The sequence below is a fragment of the Molossus molossus genome, unplaced genomic scaffold (genome assembly GCF_014108415.1).
Source record: "Molossus molossus isolate mMolMol1 unplaced genomic scaffold, mMolMol1.p scaffold_m16_p_21, whole genome shotgun sequence".
Classification (NCBI taxonomy): Eukaryota; Metazoa; Chordata; class Mammalia; order Chiroptera; family Molossidae; genus Molossus; species Molossus molossus.
The window spans coordinates 6,330,167-6,352,654 of record NW_023425357.1 but is presented as its reverse complement, the minus strand read 5'-3'; the positions used below and the strand labels follow the sequence as shown (position 1 = coordinate 6,352,654).

The 22,488-nt window shown below is 52.1% G+C and overlaps 1 protein-coding gene across 1 annotated transcript in view; it reads left to right on the top strand.

Annotated features, from left to right (window-relative positions):
• Nucleotides 1-22,488, top strand: part of MYH14 (myosin heavy chain 14) — a 75,136-nt gene that overhangs the window by 39,826 nt on the left and 12,822 nt on the right. Inside the window, exons 18-32 of the mRNA XM_036274123.1 lie at nt 295-416; nt 2,701-2,770; nt 2,892-3,052; nt 3,941-4,049; nt 5,883-6,014; nt 7,153-7,359; nt 8,931-9,068; nt 11,331-11,454; nt 12,051-12,222; nt 14,301-14,513; nt 15,070-15,214; nt 15,848-16,054; nt 17,868-17,972; nt 18,063-18,215; nt 19,431-19,679. Of these exons, the coding sequence (XP_036130016.1) occupies nt 295-416; nt 2,701-2,770; nt 2,892-3,052; nt 3,941-4,049; nt 5,883-6,014; nt 7,153-7,359; nt 8,931-9,068; nt 11,331-11,454; nt 12,051-12,222; nt 14,301-14,513; nt 15,070-15,214; nt 15,848-16,054; nt 17,868-17,972; nt 18,063-18,215; nt 19,431-19,679 (2,307 nt within the window). The remainder of the gene's footprint in view (nt 1-294; nt 417-2,700; nt 2,771-2,891; nt 3,053-3,940; nt 4,050-5,882; nt 6,015-7,152; nt 7,360-8,930; nt 9,069-11,330; nt 11,455-12,050; nt 12,223-14,300; nt 14,514-15,069; nt 15,215-15,847; nt 16,055-17,867; nt 17,973-18,062; nt 18,216-19,430; nt 19,680-22,488) is intronic.

The following is a 22,488-nucleotide window of genomic DNA, read 5'->3' as shown; positions in this document are numbered from 1 at the left end:
CATTGGGACGGGTGATGTCATGTAGGTTTGAGAAGACCACCCCCGGCTTCCCACTGGACTGTGAGCCCCCCAGGGCAGGGATTTCTGTCTGGCACGTAGTAGGTGCTCAGTCAATTACAGCTCGAACCATAGGAAATTGCCAACCATTGTTGACCTGCCAAAATGGCCATTCCACATGGTTTCCCCTGACTCGGGGCTGTCGGGCAATGAGTGGCGCCCCCGTGTGGCCTTCCTGGGAGTGGCGCCCCCATGCGGCCGCCTCTGACCCTGCGTGTCTGTTTTGCTCTCTCACAGGCTGGGAAGCTGGAGCCCAGGCTGGTGCTGGACCAGCTGCGCTGTAATGGTGTCCTGGAAGGCATCCGGATCTGTCGCCAAGGCTTCCCCAACCGCATCCTCTTCCAGGAGTTCCGGCAACGGTGAGCAGGGTGGGGGCGGGGTGGGGCCCGGGTCTGGCAGCCACCATACCTGCATCCAGAGCCTCCCACTGCTGCTTCTGAGCTGGGCCTCTAGGCAAATTCTTCAGGTTTGCTGAGCCTCAGTCTTCTCCTCTGTGGTATGGGCGAGCAATACCCACTTAGTGTGCTCCTGGAAAGAAAAAGCATAGAGCGTTATATTGTAATCAGTGTGTTGCCATTGGCATTTCTTTATTTTACCTTTTTTCTTTCTTTCTTTTTTTTTATCCTCACCCGAGGACATTTTTCCATTTTTTGTACAGATAGAGTGGGAGGGAGAGAGAGAAAGAGACAGAGAGAGAGAAACATCGATGTGAAAGGGACACATTGAGTGGCTGCCACCGCACAACCAACCAGGGCCGGGGACAAACTGCAACCGAAGTACGTGCCCTTAGCGGGAACCGAACCCGGGTCTCTCTGGACCGCAGGCCGACGCTCTAACCCTGAGCCAAACCGGCCAGGGCTTTACCTTTTTTCTTTATTGATTTTAGAGAGAGAGAGGACGGGAGAGGGAGAGAGAGATAAAAACATCGATGAGAGAGAACATCTCTTGGCCACCTCCTGCATGCCCCCTACTGGGGATTGGGCCCACAACCTGGGCATGTGCCCTGACAGGAAATCAAACTGGAGACCTCCTGATGCATGGGTCCATGCTCAACCACTGAGCCACATTGGCCAGGCACAATGGGCATTTCTTTAAAATTGCAGTGGATCCTTGGCCCATGTGGCTCCGTTAGTTGGGCATCATCTGTACTGAAAGGTTGCTGGTTCAATTCCTGGTCAGGGCACATGCCCTGATTATAGGCTGGGTCCCTGGTGGGGGGTGTACAAGATACAGCTGATTGATGTTTTGCTCTCACGACAATGTTTCTCTCTCTCTCAAAATCAATAAAAATATAAAAAAAAAAAATAGCCCGGCTGGTGTCGCTCAGTGGTTGAGTGTTGATCCATGCACCAAGAGGTCGCCAGTTCGATTCCTGGTCAGGGCACATGCCCAGGTTGTGGGCCTGATCCCAAGTAGGGGGCATGCAGGAGGCGGCCAATCAATGTTCTCTCTCATCGATGTTTCTTTTTTTTTTTTTTTTATCCTCACCTGAGGACATTTTTCCATTTTTTGTTCAGGTAGAGCAGGAGGGAGAGAGAGGAACAGAGAGACAGAGAGAAAAACATTGACGTGAAAGGGACACATCGAGTGGCTGCCACCCACACGACCGACCAGGGCTGGGGACAAACTGCAACCGAAGTACGCGCCCTTAGCGGGAACCGAACCCGGGTCTCTCAGGACCGCAGGCCGACGCTCTAACCGCTGAGCCAAACCGGCCAGGGTTCATCGATGTTTCCATCTCTCTCTCCCTCTCTCTAAAATCAATAAAGAACAAAATTTTTTTTAACATTAAAAAAAATTTAAAATGCAGTGGAATAGGATAGAACAGAAAATATTAATGTACAAAAAGCAAATAATTTGGTAAATATTATAATACAACTACACTTCATACCAACTGTATATAGCAGTGCTGCCATTAGACATAGAACATGGGCCCTATATACAATTAAAATGTTTGTCATAGCCATATATATATATATTTTTTTTTAATCCTCGCCCGAGGATATTTTTCCATTTTTTGTACAGATAGAGTGGGAGGGAGAGAGAGGAAGAGAGAGAGAGAGAAACATCGACGTGAAAGGGACACATCGAGTGGCTGCCACCCGCACAACCAACCAGGGCCAGGGACAAACTGCAACCGAGGTACGTGCCCTGAGCAGGAACCGAACCCGGGTCTCTCTGGTCCGCGGGCCGCCACTCTAACCACACTGAGCCAAACCGGCCAGGGCATATTTTTTTAAATTCTGATTTCCACCCAGAAATTTGAAAGAAATTGCTGTAAAGCACTTAGCCCAGGGCCTGACATGTAAGAAGTTTAAAAACATCAGCCGCTATTTTTGGTTGTTCTGACATTCCCATTCTGAGACCCGCCGCTGCTTTCCGTCTGGGGGAATGTGGTGGCGATGTAATAACCGCTTGGATCTGCATGCAGTGGGTATCCGAGGAGCGGGGCTGTTATCGTCCATGCTGCTGGTGCTGTTAACGCTCTTAGCCCGGGGCATGGCTAAGATCGAACGTCCACTTTTCCTACTGTTCTTCTTGTCATCAGTTATTGCCATGTGTCACTCTGAGCCCAGTGCCTGGCCAGGGTGACGGTTTGCTATAACTCTCCATTCCCCACCTCTCCCCATCCATCCATTACAGGTATGAGATCCTGACGCCCAATGCCATCCCCAAGGGCTTTATGGATGGGAAGCAGGCTTGTGAGAAGATGGTGAGTGTGGGGGGTGCAGGTGTGTGTGTGTGTGCATGTGCACAGTCCCAGGTGTGGAGGAGGGTGGCTGACACCTCCCCTGTCCTCGCCCCTTCTCCTTACCACCCACCACCCCTTACAGATCCAGGCCCTAGAATTAGATCCCAACCTCTACCGCGTGGGACAGAGTAAGATTTTCTTCCGGGCGGGGGTCCTGGCCCAGCTGGAAGAGGAGCGGGACCTGAAGGTCACAGACATCATCGTGTCCTTCCAGGCAGCTGCCCGGGGCTACCTGGCTCGAAGGTGGGGCATTACACTGTCCTAGGATCCCATTGGCTAAGGCTGGGAACAGGGAGGGGTTGACCAGATGGCCCCAGGCATCCAGGCCTCCAAGATGGCAGAGGGGCTGGGAAATAAAGGGAGAGAGCCAGCAGGTGCCCAGGCTTCTGGGCACTACAGTCCCTGAGGCCCCTGTGGGTCAGGCCCTGTGCTGAGCGATGCTGGAGACACAGAGAGGAGCTAGACTCTGACATAGGTGACCAACCATCCTGGAGGTTTCTCAGGATGCATGGTGCTCAGTGTTAACACAGAGAAAGCCCCGGGTAGACGAGGTGGAGGTGGTCACCCTACTGGCCCTCGAGGGACTTCAATCTGGAAGGCAGACGCCACTGGACAAAGTGTCAGAGATGTGCTTTGATGGGGTCATGCAAGTGCACTGGGAGGCCCTGCAGACCAGGACGCCCAGCCACGAGGACACCAAGGAGGGTGGGAAAGGTGTTCCGGGCCTCAGGAAGTTTGCAGGAGCATCTCCTTCCCCTCGGGACTGGCCCAGAGGAAGGGTCAGCAAATGAAAGACTCCCAACTACCAGGCTGAGGGGCGGGGGCCTTGTCTGGGGTGCTGGGGAGCCACAGGAGGACTGTGAGCAGGGGAGGGGTGGCTGTAGAAAGATCCCTCTGGGGGCTGGGACACGGGAGGGTGAGGATCCAGGTGGGTGAAGGCGAGGCCTGAATTGTGGCTGGGGCTATGGGGACAGAAGAGGGGACAGGGCAGAGAGAATCGAGGGCAGGAGGACTGATGAACTGTTCATGAGATTGACTAACCATAGAACAGTGCTTGCTCACAGTCGGCCTTGAGCAATGGTCGATGAGCTGAAGGCAGCCCCTCTCCCATGCGCCCGTCTCCCCGCCCAGGGCCTTCCAGAAGCGGCAGCAGCAGCAGAGCGCGCTGAGGGTGATGCAGCGCAACTGTGCAGCTTACCTCAAGCTGAGACACTGGCAGTGGTGGCGGCTCTTCATCAAGGTGAGGGCACCTGGGGGCGCGGCCTGAGCAGCCAGGAGACAGGACCTTGGGGGCAGGTCTGCTGGGACAAGTGACTTCCTTTGTGTAGGCCTCAGTTTGCTGCATCTGGACGATGGGACCAATCAGCCTGACCTTTGTTCATCAGGATCCTTTAGGTAGCAAGTGACCAAAAAATCTGACGCAAACCGACATGGATAAAAGATGCAGGACAGCCCTGGCCGGTTTGGCTCAGCGGTTGGAGCATCGGCCTGCGGTACAGAGAGACCCGGGTTCGGTTCCCGCTAAGGGCATGTACCTCGGTTGCAGATTGTCCCCGGCCCTGGTTGGTCGTGCGGGTGGCAGCCACTCGGTGTGTCCCTTCACATCGATGTTTCTCTCTCTCTCTCTTCCTCTCTCTCCCTCCCGCTCTATCTGAACAAAAAATGTCCTCAAGCGAGGATTAAAAAAAAAAAAAAAAAAAAAAGATGCAGGACAGCTTCAGGTACAGCTGGATCTAGGGCTGAGTTAGGGCGTCCTCAGATTCTATGATTCACTGGAAGAATTCACAGAAATTACTCAGAGTTATACTCGTGGTAACACTTCCTTACAGTGAAAGGACGCAGATTAAAGTCAGGAAAGGGAAAAGGCACATAGGACAGAGATCAGAGAGACCAGGTGTGAGCAAGCTGCCCGGTGTCTCTTCCAGTAGCGTTGTGTAGACAGCTCTTGGCCTTCCAGAAATGATGTGTGAACACATGTGGGATATTGTCCACTGAGGACACTCACCCAAGTCTCAGCGTCCAGGGTTTTTATCGGGGTCAGTCACATAGGCGTGGCTGACCGCCCATGTGCTTGTCCTTTGTGACAGTCTCCAGCCCTTCCAGAGGTCAAGTTCATACCATGTGGCCCCAGACCCCCAGATAAACCAAGTCATACATCAGGCAGCTAGTCCAAGGGCTTAGAGGTTATCTCGAGGACCTGGGCAAGGGCCAGTCCTTTCTTTCCAATGAGCAGGGTTTGGACAACCCAGGCCTGCCGAGTTAACCCTTTACTGCACTAAAAGGGCCCAGACATCGATGTCAGTGATCCAGCATTCTGTGTCTCCTGCTTGACTTCCCTCCATGATGATCACCTTGCCCGCACGGGGGCCACCAGCAGGTTGAGAGTGGCCCCCAGCTGGCCTGGGCTTTTCTTATCTCGGAGCTCAGAGTCCCGGTTTCATTCTCACTGACGGGGTGGCAGTCATGTGACCATTCAGACCACTCACTACACATCAGATGAACCAGGCTGACCCGAGGCAGAGGGACAGCCACGTTATCAGGTTCTCTGTGAGCTTGGGAGCAGGGTGTTCCCCCAGCATGCAACTGAAGAGGAGGAATGAGGTTGGAGAGTTGGAGGAGAAAACACAGTTCTTTGGTGTGATTCTGAATACGGTGTCTGAGCTCACTTCGGGTATTGATGTGTGTGGCACCTGTCACCGCATTGCACTTCTCCCCAGGGACCTGGGACTGAGAACGTGGAGAAACGCTGGGCTACAGAACCCCAGTGTCTCTTGTATACAGAGGGTTTGTTAGCAGAAAAGAAACACGGCTAGAATGTTTGCCACGCACCCGCGACTGTTGCAGGCTCTTTACAACTGTTAACTCTTCCCTTATGCTGAGAACCCTGGGCAGTAGGGCTTTATCGCCCCCACTTTATAGGTGGGGGTGTGAACGTGCTTTCCCGAGGTCACTCAGCTCGTCAGTGGAGGAGCTGGCCTTAGAACCCAGGAATCCGGCCCTGTTCCGAGTGTGAGCTCTTGGCTCCTGGGCCGAGCGGCCTGCCAGCCATTCAGCCACCTTGACCTCCCTCCAGGTGAAGCCACTGCTGCAGGTAACGCGGCAGGATGAGGTGCTGCAGGCGCGGGCTCAGGAGCTGCAGAAAGTGCAGGAGCTCCAGCAACAGAGTGCCCGCGAGGTGGGCGAGCTCCAGAGCCGCTTGACACAGGTGAGGGGGCGGGGCTGTGGGGGCGGGGCTGTGGGCGGAGTCATGTTCTGAGGGGCGGGGCTTCTGGCTGAGTGGAATGTGCTGGTGCAGGACTGTGGGGAGAAGGGTAGGACGGGTGAGAGCCAAGGTGTGTTAGAGCCCCGAATAGGGGTCAACACTATGTGGTGTGGCCCTGGCCGGTTTGGCTCAGCGTTTAGAGCGTCAGCCCGCGGATCAAAGAGTTTCTGGTTTGATTGCGGTCAAGGGCACATACCTCGGTTCTGGTTCTGTCCTTGGCCCTGGTTGGGGGTGTGCGGGAGGCAACCAATCTAGGTGTCTCATCCATGCTTCTCTCTCTCTCTCTCTCTCTACCTCCCTTCCACTCTATCTGAAGAAAAATGGAAAATTACCCTGGGGGGGATTTCAAAAGACACAAAACAAACCAAAGAAACTATGTTTGGTGGTTGAACTATTGGGATGTGCCGGAGGCAGGACAGGAGCCTGGGGTGTAGCCAGGGTATTGGGTGGGGGGCTGGTTCCTGCCCAACTGAGATGCTCAGGGGGAGGGGCTCCGGAGGGGGTGGGGCAGAGCAGGGGGAGGGTACACAGGTGGTGGGCTTCTCATTGTTTCCAGTATTTCTGGCATCTTAAGCGATGCTGATGCAAATGCTTTGAGCGTTTGTCTGTTTTCTTTTCCGGAATTATTTCCTTTGGTTACACTGCTGGGCATAGGAGTATTCATGGAATGTGAGATGGTACAGGGGCCTCTCCAGGCTGTCTGGGGGTGGAGAGGGAGAGACTGCAGGCCAGGAAGCTGGGGAGGAGGCTGGGGAGGATGTCCACTGGGAGGTGATAAGGGCTGAGTGTGCTGTGGGGACAGAGTGGAGGGGCCGAGACAAAGGGAGTTATGGGGCAAGAGGGACAGGGCTGAGGACTGATGGGCTGTGGGGTGATGAGGCAAGAGGGTGGCACCCAGGGGTCTGATTCCATAAGTAGGGGAATGAGGGGTCATCCTGAGCTGGGGACCTGAGGGAGGAATGGGTTCGGGGCTATACCTCAAAGAGCAAAGCGAATCAGGGGGCATGAGGGACCTGGTGCTCCACTGAGGGCCATCCTGGGACCGCTGCCTGCTGGCCTCTGACCTCCCACCCATCCCCAGCTGGAAGAGGAGCGTGGCCGCCTGGCAGAGCAACTTCGAGCAGAGGCCGAGCTGTGCGCCGAGGCGGAGGAGACCCGGGGGCGGCTGGCAGCCCGCAAGCAGGAGCTGGAGCTGGTGGTGTCGGAGCTGGAGGCCCGTGTGGGGGAGGAGGAGGAGTGCAGCCGCCAGCTGCAAAATGAGAAGAAGAGACTGCAGCAACATATACAGGTCTGGCCCCCTTGGACCCGCAGGCCACCTCCCCGCTCGCTTCTGTCTACCCCACCTACCTTTGCTTCTGCAGACAATGTCTCTCTTAGCCACAAATTTGCAGAAAACAGCTCAAAGTGGATCAAGCAGAAAGAACACTTTTTTGGTTCAAGTAATGGCAGACTCCAGAATGTATAAGCTTCAGGCATGGCTGGATCCAGGTGCTGAAGTGCTATCCTCTGTACTCTGCCTCTCTCCGTCTCCGGGCTCCATCGGCCTCCGTGCTACTGCACTCACAGGCATTTTGCATTCAAGGTGCATCTCAGTTCAGATGCTAAGTTTCCACTGGGGATACTTCTGCATTCATAGCTGATGTCTAAAGTTGAAAAAGTCCATTTACATGCCCGAGTTGTTCCAAACATACTTCCAGAGATTAATTAGGTGTCTGATTTTAAATTTAAAATAAATAAAATGAAATAAAATGGAAAATTCAGTTGCTCATTCACACTGGCCACGTTTCAAGAGCTCAGGAGTGTTTTCATGGCCTCCTCTTTACCCAGTTGCCCTTCGGTTATGGAGACGGCCTAATGCACCACACCTGACCCTGGCCAGGTGGCGAGACAGCAGTTTGCTAGTCACGAACACTCACAGCCTGAGGTGGCTGTGGGAGGCAGATGCTGTAGTAACAAGAAGGGGAGGTGACCCTGGTTCCTGCAGGAAGTGGTAACTGGTCTATTTGACCAATTCCGACTGGCAGGTGACTGACATCCACGCCACAGGGATAAGCAGGCACTGTACCTGGTCCCTGTGATACAGAGGGTTCCTTGGCTTGGGGACCTTGTCCACGGAGCAGAGTAGGTAGGAAGGCTTGTGGTTAGGCCACTTTAGGTCCCCCCAAGTTTACCAGATGTCAAGGCGGCTCCTAACATTGAACTGTAATTTCTGGTTTCACACCAAAGTCTCCACATGTGCCTGGTCATTGCTATAGGGCCAGTGCCCATTGACATGGCATGTTTATAATGTTGATTGATCACAATCTTCACAGACACACAAGAATGTAGTTTCCACAATGACAAAGACTTGATTTTTCAATCCTCACCCACGGATAGGTTTTTATTGATTTTAGAGAGAGAGGAAGGGAGAGAGAGAAACATCGATGGGAGAGAGAAGCATAGATCTGTTGCCTTCTGTATGCGCCCTGACAGGTGATCAAACTCACAACCCAGTCATGCGCCCTGACCGGGAATTGAACCCACAGCCCTTTGGTGCACTGGTCGATGCTCCAACCAACTGAGCCACCCGGCCAGGGCAAGGACAAAGACTTTTATCTGTCCCTGGTGCCTAGAACAGTGCCCGGCGCACATTAGGCACTCAATAAATGCTTGTTGAGCTGATGAATAAAACAGAAAGACCAGTAAAGGTTTTATCCTTCTTAGCCTCACCCAGAGTATAGATCTATCTGAGCCCCCAACCCTGGGGGTCTGTGGACTGTCCCCTCCATCCCATCACACCCCAGCCCCCAGCTGTAACCAACTGAGCTACCCAGCCAAGACCCAGCCGCTGATCCTCACCTGCCCTCCTCCCCACTCCAGGAGCTAGAGACCCACCTCGAGGCTGAGGAGGGGGCCCGGCAGAAGCTGCAGCTGGAGAAGGTGACGACGGAGGCAAAGCTGAAGAAATTTGAGGAAGATCTGCTGCTCCTGGAAGACCAGAACGCCAAGCTGAGCAAGGTCGGTGGCCTGTGAGCCCTGTGGGCGGGGGGCGCGGGGGGCGCGGGCGCATCGGTAGGCGCGTGGGTGTCTGTGTGCCTCTGCCCCCAGCTAGCCCTGCCTCCAGGGTCTTTGTCACCGTCTGTCTGGGCTGTGTTTCCCTTGAACCCTTTCTCTCTCCTTGCCTCCCTTTGTCAAACTGCCACTCAAGCAGGCATTGACTGAGTGACTGCTGTGTCATCACCTGTTGCTGTATCACAAGCACCCCAAAGCTGCACGGCTGAAAACAATCACCATTTCATTCTATCCCATGGTTCTGGGGGTCGGCTGCACAGACCCTCCTCTGTCAGACCATGAGCCTCTCAGGCGGTCACCGTCACATGGTGGCTGTGTCAGGTGTCACCGTGCTTCTCTGTGTGGCCTCCCTCCCCCCAGGAGAGCAGCTCAGGGCTCTGGGAGAGGGAAGCAGAAGCTGCTGAGTCCCTTTCACCGAAGTCTGTGCATCAGGTGTTGGCAAACGTTTCCAGGTGGTGAACATCTGGGAGCCACTCCACTTCGGCCACAACCACTCCATTCTTTTCTCTATTTAATTTTTTTTTCATTCCTCACCCGAGGGTATTTTTCTGTTTATCATTGATAGAGTAAGAGGGAGGGAGAAAAAGAGACAGAGAGAAACATCGATGAGTTAGAGTCACATCAACTGGTTGCCTCCCACACAACCCAGACCAAGGCCAGGGACAAACGGCAACCGAGGTACGTGCCCTTGACCAGAACTGAACCCGCGACCCATTGGTCCGCGGGCTGACACCCTGCCCGCTAAGCCAAACTGGCCAGGGCTTTCTATTTCATTCTTTAATTTATTGATTGATTCTAGACAGAGAGGAGGGGAGAAAGAGAGAAGCATTGATGTGTTGTTCCACTTATTTGTGTATTCATTGTTTGATTCCTATATGTGCCCTGAGTGGGGATCGAACCTGCAACCTTGGGGTACCAGGACAACGCTGTAACCAACTGAGCACCCAGCCAGGGCCAGCCACTCAATTCTGCCACTGTAGCATGAGAGCAGCCAGATAGTTCATAATTGAATGGCAGTGGCTGTGTTTCAATAAAACTTTATTTATAAAAACAGGCAGCAGGCTGCATTTGGCCTGCACCCTATGTTTTGCAGACCACTGAGCTTAAAGCAGTCACAGATTCAAGAGGTGGGGACTCAGACTCCACCCCAGGGTGGGGACACTGAAAGACTCTGCCACCATTGTTTTTATTTTTATTTTTTTAAATCCTCACCCGAGGATACTTTTCCATTTCTCTTCAGATAGAGTGGGAAAGAGGTGAGGAGGAGGGAGGGAGAGAGAAAGAGAAACATTGATGTCAGAGAGACACATCAACCAGTCGCCTCCTGCATATGCCCCAACCAGGGCCAGGGATCAAACCTGCAACCCAGGTACTTGCCCTTGACTGGAAATCGAACCCAAGATCTTTTGGTGCACGGGCCAACGCTCTAACCACTGAGCAACACCGGCCACGGCATCTATTTCCTTCTTTTTAAGGGTCCTGTGGACCCACAGTATGGATTTCTGCAGCTGCTCATGGTGTGAAAAGTACTGCTCTGGCCGGTGCTTCTTTTTTTTTTTTCTTTTTTTTTTTTTTTTATCCTCACCCGAGGACATTTTTCCATTTTTTGTACAGATAGAGTGGGAGGGAGAGAGAGGAAGGGAGAGAGAGAGAGAAACATCGACGTGAAGGGACACATCGAGTGGCTGTCACCCGCACGACCAACCAGGGCCGGGGACAAACTGCAACCGAAGTATGTGCCCTTAGCGGTGGCCGTTGCTTCTTAAACTCTCGTGTGCTCAGGAATCTATGGGGAGCGAGTGAAAACCGAGTCTGATGGAGCAGATCTGCGTGGGGCGGGACGAGCTCCTGCTGGAGGCTGACTGCGGTCCCTGCTCCGTGCTTGGGGCTGCAGCAAGGGTCCGGCGCGCGTGGATGCCGCGGACGCACAAGGACGTGGGTTGCAGTGCGGTTATAAGAGCAAAGGATTAGAATCACCCTCAGGGCCCATCGGGGATGATGGTCAGTGATTGGTGCTGTACTTCCAGTAAGTCTACACCGCAGTTACCAGGCCTGACCTGGTGGGTTGGGAAGGTGTGTAGACCCTAGAGAACGGAAGGGATTGGGGGCAAGGGGGTCCGGGAAGGCAGACACGCTGATGAGACCACCACCCGAGGTGGGGGTTGGGCGGGGGCTGCTCCTGACGCCCCCCCCTTCCCTCCCCCCCAGGAGCGGAGGCTGCTGGAGGAGCGCCTGGCGGAGTTCTCATCCCAGGCCGCAGAGGAGGAGGAGAAGGTCAAGAGTCTCAATAAACTCCGACTGAAATATGAGGCCACCATTGCAGACATGGAGGGTGAGCGCCCGCTCCCAGTGGGCAGCCGCGGGGGGCTGTGCACGCCCCTGGGGGAACCTCTGGCCAGCCACGCCGTGCCGCGGGGCCTCCGGGGGCATCTCTGCTAAATGGGGGCGGGAAAGAGGGCTGGAGACAGGTCGGGGTCCTCTCAGCTCGGACGTTGTTTCTGTCTCAATGCCATACTCTCGCTCTCCCTTTGGTGTCTTGGGGTCACTCTCTCTGTCTGACTGTCCTGTCACTGTTTCAGACACTTCCTTGGCTCTGTTCCTTGCTGGGGACTCAGAATGGGAAGCAGAAGGGATCAGGCGCAGGAGTCGGCTGGGGAGAGGAGAGGGCAGGGCAGAGGGAGGCAGAGCAGGGGCCGCCCTTGGGTGCCAGGAGCAGAGATCAGCGTCTGGGGGTCTGGCCCAGGGTCTGGGGGATCGTGGGGCGCCCCCTGAGATGGGGAAGCTAGAAAGAGTCAGAGGCGTGGAGGGAGATGCTGAGCTGAGCTTTCCGCCTGGGAAAGTACTGGCGGGCGGGACTGCGGGTCTCCGTGGGCGCTGCGGGGCGCATGCGTGTGGAGCCCGCGCACATGGCCCCGCTCCCGCCTCCAGACCGCCTTCGGAAGGAGGAGAAGGGCCGCCAGGAGCTGGAGAAGCTGAAGCGGCGGCTGGACGGGGAGAGCTCGGAGCTGCAGGAGCAGATGGTGGAGCAGCAGCAGCGGGTGGAGGAGCTGCGGGCCCAGCTGGGCCGCAAGGAGGAGGAGCTGCAGGCTGCCTTGGCCAGGTGCGGCAGGTGCAATGCCAAAGCGAGGCGCCTGGCTGGCCAATGTGTGGGGCGCCCCAGCGAGACCCTCCTGGGTGCAGAGCCCAGCTGAGTCGCTCACCAGCCGGGCACACGCCACACACCCCTGAGCCTCGGTGTCCCCTCGTGTAAAATGGCCCAGGAAAGAGTTCCAAGCCCACCCAGTCAAGGGAAAGCTTAAATAAGGCCCTGGTGTCTAGTAACTTGCACAGTTCCAGGTGTAAGAAAATGTGATTTTTTTCTTCCCCCTGCTGAGCCTCCCAACGTGGAGCAGCCCAGGGTCAGCGTGACTTGATAAGGGTCTGACCATCTCAGGAATTCTAATCATCATAATGACAGCCCTTCATGATCATTGAGCATCTGCTATGTGCCAGGTATGATGCTGGGTTTTTCAGATGCTTTTGACCCACTACGCTTCATGCAAACGGAGAGGCCCTTGATTATAGGGAAAATGTGCTTCTTAGAATCGCTGGTACACAGTGTGTGTGTGTCCATGGTTAAGAGCACACACCCTTGCTCTGGCCAATATGTTCAGTGGTTAGAGCATGGGCCTGCACACTGAAGGGTTGTGGGTTCGATTCCTGGTTAAGAGCATGCACCTAAGTTGCAGGTTGGATCTCCTGCTTGGTTGGGGCTTGTGCTAGAGGCAACCAATGGGTGTGTCTCTCTCATATCCATGTTTCTCTCTCCCTCCCTTCCACTCTCTCTAAAAATCAATGGAAAAAATATCCTCTGATGAGGATTAACAACAACAAAAAAAGAACACACACCCTTGAGTCCAACTTCTGGGTTTAATCCCTGGCTTCTCCTCTTTCTGGCCACATGACCTCACCCAAGCGACATCACCTCTGTAGCCTCAGTTTCTTCATCTATAAAATGGGGGTTAGTGTAGGAAGTAAATAAGAAGGTTCTCATAAAATGCTTGGCACACTCTGGCCCCTCAGCAAATTCTGGGTGTGTGTGTTACTACTTTTCATTATTTTATTCCTATGTTCTTGTTATTATTATTTTTTAAATATTGAGATAAAATTCATATAACAAAACTAACCATTTTCAAGTGGACAACTCAGTGGCATTTGTGCACTCACAGGGTTGTGTGACCACCACCTCTATCTAGTTCGAGCATTTTCATCACTCAAAAGGAGGCTGGGACCCACTAAGCTGTCGCTCCCATTTCCCCTCCCCCCAACCCCTGGCACCACCAATCTGCTTTCTGTCCACACAGGACTTTCCTACTCTTTTTTATTTTAATATGTTTATATTGATTTTTAGAAAGAGAGAAGAAGGGGGAGAGAAAGAGAGAGAGGCAGAGAGAGAGAAACATCAATGTGAGAGAAACATTGATCAGCCTCTGGTATGCACCCTGACCAGGGACCAAACCCACTACCTAGCCATGTGCCCTGATCGGGAATCGAACTGGCAACCATTCGGTGTATGGGATGATGCCCAACCCACTGAGCCACACTGGCCAGGGCAGGACTTTCCTACTCTTGATAAGAGGGCTCATACAGCATGTAGCCTTTTGCACACTCATTATTTTTATTGCCACTCTCACGGCGGCTCTGTAAAGTAGGGTGTTCACGTCCTCTCACAGACCAGGACCTGCTGTTCAGAGAGGTTGTCACTGCCAGGCAGGTGGCCCAGCAGGGGATACAAACCCCTGTCTACACAGCCCCCCATCAGCGCTGTCTCTCGATTCAGCTTCTCATGCAAGAGGCTGTGTCTCTTAGGGGGTATGAGGTGCGTCTCCAGGGTCAGCTCTGCCACTCTTTGACCGTGTGACCTGGGCGAGTGCTTTCTCTGCTCTGTGCCTCAGTTTCCTCATTTGTCATAAGCATTGAGACCATGGAGTAAAAGGCTTGTAAAGTGGACTAGTGTCATTCCCATTTTACAGCTAAGTAAACTGAGGCTCTGAGTACGGGAGGCACATGCCCAGGGGTACAGCTGGGTTTAAACCCAAGACAGGTCACCCCCAAAGACCACGTCTGGCCTCTTCGCCCCAGAAGTCCTTCTGCACCCTGCCTGCTCTTGTAACTAACTCCCTGGTCCTCTGCCCCCAGGGTGGAGGAGGAGGGCGGGGCCCGGGCCCAGCTGCTCAAATCCCTGCGGGAGGCGCAGGCAGGACTGTCGGAGGCCCAGGAAGACCTGGAGGCTGAGCGTCTGGCGAGGGCCAAGGCAGAGAAGCAGCGGCGGGACCTGGGCGAGGAGCTGGAGGCCCTGCGGGGCGAGCTGGAGGACACGCTGGACTCCACCAACGCACAGCAGGAGCTCCGGTGAGGCTGGACTGCCTGGCGGCTGGCACCGCCCGGGCACTTGCAGGGGTGGTGGAGGGGAGAAGGACTTGGGTGAGAATTCTCCATCTACACAGAAGTTTAGTCATTCAACAGTTGCTTATTGAGTACCAGCGCTGGGCCAACCTGGGGACAGAGATGAGTCAGACCTGGGCATTGCCCCCAGGAACGCCCAGGCTCGGGGGAGGCAGATTTGGGCGAAGATCAGACCCAACCCAGAACAAAGGGTGCTTTAATGGAGTAGTATAGCATGATAAGAGAAGACCCCTAAGCCACAACTGTGGGAGCGAGGTCAGAAAGACTTACCTGAGAAGGGGCCTTTTGAACAGGGTTTTGAAAGATAAGTAGGAGTTGACCCTTAGAGCCACATTCCTTGCACAGCATCAATGTCCAGATCCTTTAAGAAACACAGAATGAGGTCCCCATCCTTGGAGAGAAACAATAAAAAGAAGCACAACCAGCTGTCAAAGGATCCCCTAAAGTCCTTGCCTTGCTCTGTTCTGAAATTCCATTCCCTGTCCCCTTCCCCTGATCAAAGGTCCAAGAGGGAACAGGAGGTGACGGAGTTGAAGAAGGCTTTGGAGGAGGAGACGCGCATTCACGAGATGGCGGTGCAGGAGCTGAGGCAGCGCCACAGCCAGGCGCTGGGAGAGATGGCAGAACAGCTGGAGCAGGCTCGGAGGGTGGGTTAGGGTCCGAGCGGGCAGTGGAGGCCGTGAGGAGGGAGGGCCGGAGGCTGGGTTGGAGGAGGTACCTCTGGCTGGTTCTAGACTGGCCCATCTGTCTGGAGTATTCATGCTCTCACTTCATCTTCATTCATCATTAATTGAGTACATACTATGTTCCAGGGATGGTACTAGGAACCCAGCAGTGAACAAAACAAACAGCGATCTCTTCCCTGTAGAGTTGTTTTGGCAGGAGAGGCAGAGAGTAGACAATATAAACACATTCATAAGAGATATTGGAGTAATAAGTGCTATGAGAAAATGATGAACAAGAAAAGGGGATCAGGGGCCAAGTGGGGGGGGGGGGTTGTGATTTTAAATAGAACCACGGAAGGATTGTGTGAGAAGATGACATCTGAGCTTAAAAACTGATGAAGGTGAGGGTTGAACCGTCCTGGCATCAGGGGGAAGTGAGTTCCAGGCAGAGGGAATAGCCAGTGCAAAGGCCCTGAGGCAGAAATGTGCCTGGGTGTTGAAGGAACAGTGAGGACTTCCAGAGGGAATAGCCAGTGCAAAGGCCCTGAGGCAGGACTGTGCCTGGCCTGGTTGGTGGGGGGAATTATAAACCTTTGCTTGTTCCTCTCCTGCCAGGGTAAAGGCGTGTGGGAGAAGACCCGGTTGGCTCTGGAGACTGAGGTGTCTGAGCTGCGGGCAGAGCTGAGTAACCTGCAGACCACACGTCAGGAGGGTGAGCAACGAAGGCGCCGCCTGGAGTCACAGCTGCAGGAGGTGCAGGGCCGGGCTGGTGATGGGGAGCGGGCACGAGCGGAGGCTGCTGAGAAGCTGCAGCGAGCCCAGGTGAGTGGGGCAGGAGTGGTCTCTGCTGTGTGACCTTGAATGAGACACCTGCTCTCTCTGAGCTTCTGGTTGGTCCATGTCAACCCTGTTTTCTGTCCCAACTTTTCCAACATAACCACGCATGGATAGCTAGTATTTGCAGAGTGGCCACTGTATACCAAACATCCTATGTATTTCCCTGAATCCTCCTGGCTCCCCTTTGATGGCAGTGCTAATACTTTACACATGAGCAAACTTTACACATGTTCCCACTTTACACACGAGGAAACGGAAGCCCAGGGACGTGAGGTCACTTGGAGCCAAAACTCGAACCCAGACCTTCCTGACCCTGTAGCTCTTAACCTGCCACAGCCCCCGCCCTCCACTCTTCTCTTTTGGCCTTAAATTATCTGTGGTCTGGTTAGAAAAACCCAGAGTGAATACCTGGAACCATGTAAGGACAATATCATTCTGTGACTGCGAGGTGACCAATACCTGTTCATTATTGAGAATACAAATAGCAAAAAGAATAGAGGAATAACTTTACTTCTCCAACCCCTCCAGGGGAAAACACCAATCCAGTTTTTAATTCCCAGGTGAAAAGTATGTATTCATAAGAGTAAAGGTTAAGCTACTATAACAGAGACTCCAGAGTCCATCTGCTTAAATAAAATACAAGTGTCTTTCCCTCTCAAGAAACTGGCTCAAGGTAAGCATTTGAGGCTGGCAGGACACTATGCTCCATGAGGTCACTCAAGAGCCAGCTTCCTTAATCTTGTTGTCCCACCGTCCCCAAGGGTGCTGACCTCATTTTCAGAGTGGAATCTGGGTTGTGGGGACATCTGTGCTTCAGCTGAGGAAGGGACATAATTTGCATATATCACTTTGCTTGCATTCCATTGGCCATACCATAATCACATGACCACAGCTCACTGCAAGGATGGCTGGGAAATGTAGTTTCTAGCTAGCAGCCATGGGCCTAGTTAATAACCAGTCCCAAAGGGACTAAGGGAGAATGAATTTGGGGGATCACTCAGGTCTGCTCCCAATGGAACCATGCTATACAGTCACTACTGTACTAAGCACTTTGCATGTCACAAAAAGAAAAGTGGCACCCAAGGTCGATGATAGCAGAAGTTCTAAGCAGTACCATCCAGAAGTTTCTTCACTGTTGGAAATTTTCTGTATTTGTGTTAACCACTTGGCCAGTGAGCAGGTGAAATGTGGCAAGTACGACCGAGAACCTGGAACTTTACTTTTATTTAATTTTAGTTTAAGTGGCCGCATATGGCTAGTAGCTACCACCTTGGACAGCACAGCTCCAGGGCCATGCTGCCTGGGCTCAAATCTCAGTTCCACCACTTGTAGCTGTGTGCTCCTAGGCATATTTCCTAACCTCTCTGTGCCTCAGCGTTCCTTTATGTAAACTGGGAATAATAACGGCACCTACCTCATAGGGTTGGTGTGTGAATCCAGTGAGCCAAAAGTTATAAAGTGCTTAGAATAGCTCCTGGGCACATTCTGGGTATCCGTCCATCAGGTCATGGGCATTTGGGTTGTTTCTACCTTTCGCTATTGTGCATAATGCTGCTGGGAACGTCTCTGTACATGTTTTGCATGGACACATGTTTTCATTTCTCTTGGGTATACACCTAGGAGCGGAATTGCTAGGCAATATGGAAACTATGTTTAACCGTTTGAGGAGCTGCCAGACTTTCCCCCAGTGGCTGTACCATTTACATTCCCACCAGCTGTGTGGTAGGGACTGCAGGTGGAGGAGCAGCTGGGGTTGGCTGAGCGGAAGCCACCATTGGAAGGTGCCCCTTTCTCACAGGTTGAACTCGAGAACGTGTCTGGGGCACTGAGTGAGGCCGAGTCCAGAGCCATCAGGCTGAGCAAGGAGCTGAGCAGCACAGAGGCCCAGCTGCATGACGCCCAGGTGACTGCAGCCCCCCTGACCCCCCATCAGCACTCAGCCCCTCTCACCGTTCTGCCCACACCTGACATCCATTCTACCCTCCATCGACAGGAGCTACTGCAAGAGGAGACCAGGACGAAGTTGGCCTTGGGGTCCCGGGTTCGAGCCTTGGAGGCCGAGGTGGCAGGGCTGCGGGAGCAGCTGGAGGAGGAGGCGGCCGCCAGGGAGCGGGCGGGCCGTGAGCTACAGACTGCCCAGGTCCAGGTGAGCAGTCCTGGAGGGAGACCTCTCGGGGACACTTAGCTTCTCAACCTGCTCCTCCTGGTTCCCTGGCTGAGACAGCACCATGGCCCAACCAGTCATAGCCCAGACTTCTGGGTGCCAATCTCACCTCTGATTGTCATTCATCCCCCATGGCCTGTCAGTGCAGAGTCCTGACTGTCTGTCTTTCCCCTGCTGTCCGTCCACACAGCCCCAGCTCTGCTCAGGCCTCACCCTCTGCCACCTGGATCCTCAACTCAGCCTCCCTTCAAGCCTCCCTGCCTCCAGTCTCTCCTCTTCAGGCTCATTCTCCACATGGTCTTTCTACTCCCAGAGCTGACCCTGCCCTTGCCTTGCTCACAGCCCTCCTATGGCTCCCCAGCTCCCCCTGGACAAAGCGTGTGCCTCTCAGCTGGGTGTCGGAGGCCCTGCATTCTCTGGTCCTTCCTTCGTCCTGACCTGTACTCATCTCTCATCTCTCCTTTTCCCCTTCACCTGGGAAACCCTTTTCATTCTTCAGGTCTCAGCATCAGCACCCCCTATTGTGGGAAGTCCCTGGCCACCTCCCTCTGAGCGCCCACAAGCCTTCTTTCTCCCCCGTCCCCACTCCAATCATCCTGGGCTGGAACACTCTCTGCCCATGAGTCCCCCCACCAAATGGGGAGCTCCTTTAAGTGGGATTTTGATTTAGATCTGGTCCCCAACATAGGCCAACCTAGAGCCTGTATTATAGGAGGCCTTGAGAAATGTCTGTTGAATGAATGAGTATTGAATGCATGCCTGCAAATATCCTTCTTCAACTGGCAAACTCCTATGCATACTTTAAGATCCATCTCAAATGCTCCCTCCTCCAGGAAGTCTCCCTTAAATGTTCTAAACAGATCCCGAAACCTTCCTGACGACTCCCATGGCTCCCATACCTCTTCCTTAGTCTCCACCACCTTGGCTGTGACACTCAGTTCTCTCCATCACACTGGGGGTTCCCCAGAGCCCAGGTCTGCTTTACCTTCTGGGTCGTAGCAGGAGTAGTTTTAATCTCCTGGAGAAGCTGGGGCTCCTAGAACTCACAACCTCAACCCTACTCTGAGGCAGGAGAGCCCAGGGCAGTGAGTCATTTCCCTCTTCAGGCCTCAGTCTCCTCATTGCAGAAACGGGGTGCCACCAGCTTACACCTTGGTCACAGCCATAACTGCCACCCACCTGTTTCTCCTCCTCCAGCTCTCAGAGTGGCGGAGGCGCCAGGAGGAGGAGGCGGGGGCCCTGGAGGCAGGGGAGGAGGCTCGGCGCCGGGCAGCCCGCGAGGCTGAGGCCCTGATGCAGCGCCTGACAGAAAAGACGGAGGTGGTGGAGCGGCTGGAGAGGGGCCGCCGGCGGCTGCAGCAGGAGCTGGATGACGCCATCATGGATCTGGAGCAACAACGGCAGCTCGTGAGCACGCTGGAGAAGAAGCAGCGCAAATTCGACCAGGTGAGCCACCTCAGTTACGCAACCGGGCCATCGGGATGCTAATCCGAGCTTCCCGTGGTCCTTGTGGGCAATGCGTAATGTGTAATGTCACAGCTCCACTGTGAGCTTGGGGGGACCCTGGGACAAGATTGCTTCTTCCCTCTGAGTCTGTAAAATAAGACACCCGTCCAACCTGGCTGATGTCTCTTGTCCCAGAATATCTATTGGTAGCACCCCCTTTTACTCCCAAACTTGTCCTGAAGGTGCCCCAAAGGATGCTGGCGAGGATTAAATGGAATAACACATCTCACTTCTGCTGGCTCACTGCGTGCCTCAGGCAAGCTGCTTTTCCCATTTCAGCCTCAGTATGCCCATCTAGGAAATGGGGATAATATTATGCATCTGGCAATCTGAGGATGAACTAAAGATCACAGAACCCCAGAGCATTAAGATCAGGAAACCCAGAGTTTTGATTCCCAGCTCAGTCCCTTTCTGGCTGTGTGACTTGGGCAAATTGCTCCACCCTCTCTGTGCCTTGTCTTTTTTTTTTTTTTTGGTATGTGCCCCTAGCGGGAACCGAACCCGGAACTCTCTGGTCCACAGGCTGACACTCCAACTGCTGAGCCAAACCGGCCAGGGCGTGCCTTGTCTTTTTAATCTAGAAAATGGAGGCATCATTATTTTGCCTTCACTTTTGAAAGGTATTTTTGCTGGATAGAGAATTCTAGGTAAAGGGTTTTATTCTTTTAGCACTTGGGAGAGATCATTCCATGGTTTCTGGCCTCCCATTGTTTCAGATGAAATATTAGCAGACATTGAAATCACTGTTTCCCTGAGGGTCATATGGTGTGTTTTTCTAGCTGGTTTAAGTTTTTTCTCTTTCTCCTGGGTTTTTAGCAGTCTGATGATATGTGCAGCTGTGGGTCTTGTACGTATCCTGCTTTGGGTTGGCCAAGCTTCCTGGGTTGGTGTTTTTTATCAAAAGTGGAAAATTTTAGCCTTATGTCTTCAAATATTTTTATACCGTATATTCCTTCTTTCCCGTTCTTCTCAGACTCCAAATGTGTGTGAGTCCTTAATGCTGTCTCATAGATCATCAAGACTCTATTAATTTTTTGTATCTCCTAGAATTTTATATGAATTATTTTCATATAAATCTTTTTTTAATGTTTTTATTGATTTATTTAGAGAGAGAGAGATATAGAAACATTGATGTGAAAGAGAAATATCAACAGGCTGCCTACTGCATGCCCCCTACTGGGGATCAAGCCCAAAACCAGGGCATGTGCCCTGGGAATCAAACCCAGACCTCTCAGTCCATGGGACAACGCTCAGTCCACAGAGCCACACCAGCTGGCTAAATCTCTTCTTTGATGGGCTTCTTTCACTCACAGTATTTTGAGATTCATCTCTGTTTTTGCATGTAACAACAATCCATCCCTTTTTTAAAAAATATGGCTGAGTATTGTTTGTTCCTGTATAGGTAAATCACATTTTGTATATCCATTAACCTGTTGATGAACAGTTGAGGGGTTCCTAGTTTCGGGCTATTATAAATGAAGCCTTAGTCTTTCTAATAGGTTATAGTGGTTTTAATTCACATTTCCCTAATGAATTATGATGTTGAGCATCTCATGTGCTAATAACCACCCATACATCTTTGGTGAAGTGTCTCTGTAAATCTTTTTGTTATTGTTGTTGTTATTGTTAATGTGCACCCCAGGGTATGCTTTTGTTGATTTTAGAGAGAGAGGAAAGGTGTGTGTGAGAGAGAGAGAGAGAGAGAGAGATCAATGTGAGAGAAATTTCAATAGGTTGCATCCTGACTGGGGATCAAACCCACAACCTAGATATGTACCCTGACTAGGGATCAAACCCACGTTTTGGTGTACAGGATGATGCTCAATCAACTAAGTCACACTGGTCAGGACTCTTCAAATCTTTTGCCTTTTTTTTTCCCCCATCTGGGTTGTTTCTTAATAAAATTTGAAAGTTCTTTTTATATTCTAAATACAAATTCTTTATCAGATATATAGCTCTGCAAATATTTTCATCCAGTCTGTAGCTTGCCTTTTCACTCTCTCAATAGAGTCTTTCAAAGAGCAGACATTTTTAATTTTGATGAAGTCCAATTTATTAATTTGTAATTTTATGGGTCATGATTTTTGATGTTGTGTCTGAAGGAAAAATCTCTGCCCTATTGAAGGTCACAAAGATTTCCTCCTATGTTTTTTTTTCCCTTGAAATTTTCTGGCTTTATATTTTCCATTTAGCTCTATGATCTACTCTGAGTTACTTTTTATATATGGTGCTATCATGGCTCCAAGTTAATTTTTTTATGTGTATGGATATACAGTTGTTTGAACACTAAGTGTTGAAAAGGCTCTACTAACTTACTTTTGAATATATATTGAAAATCAGGTGGTGTTAGTTCTCTAATTTTTTCTTCCTTTTTGAAGTTGTTTTGCCTCTTCTATGTCCTTTGCATTCCCATATGTATTTTAGAATCAGTTTGTCAATTCCTACACCACAAAAATCTTCCTGATTTCAGATTACATTGACTGTATGGGTCATTGGGAAAAATCGACATCTTAATAATATTGAGTTTTCTGGCCCAGGAACATGGTCCATTTGTTTAGATCTTCTTTAATTTAGCTCAAGAATGTTCTGTAGTCTTCAGTGTATATTTTTCACATATTTTGTCAGATTTATTTCTATCCATTTTATTTTTTTGATGCTATTTTAAATGGTATTTTTGTTTCAATTTCTGACTGCTAGGGTATAGTGATATTGTTTTCTACTTGGCTAAACTCACTTATTAGTGCTGGTA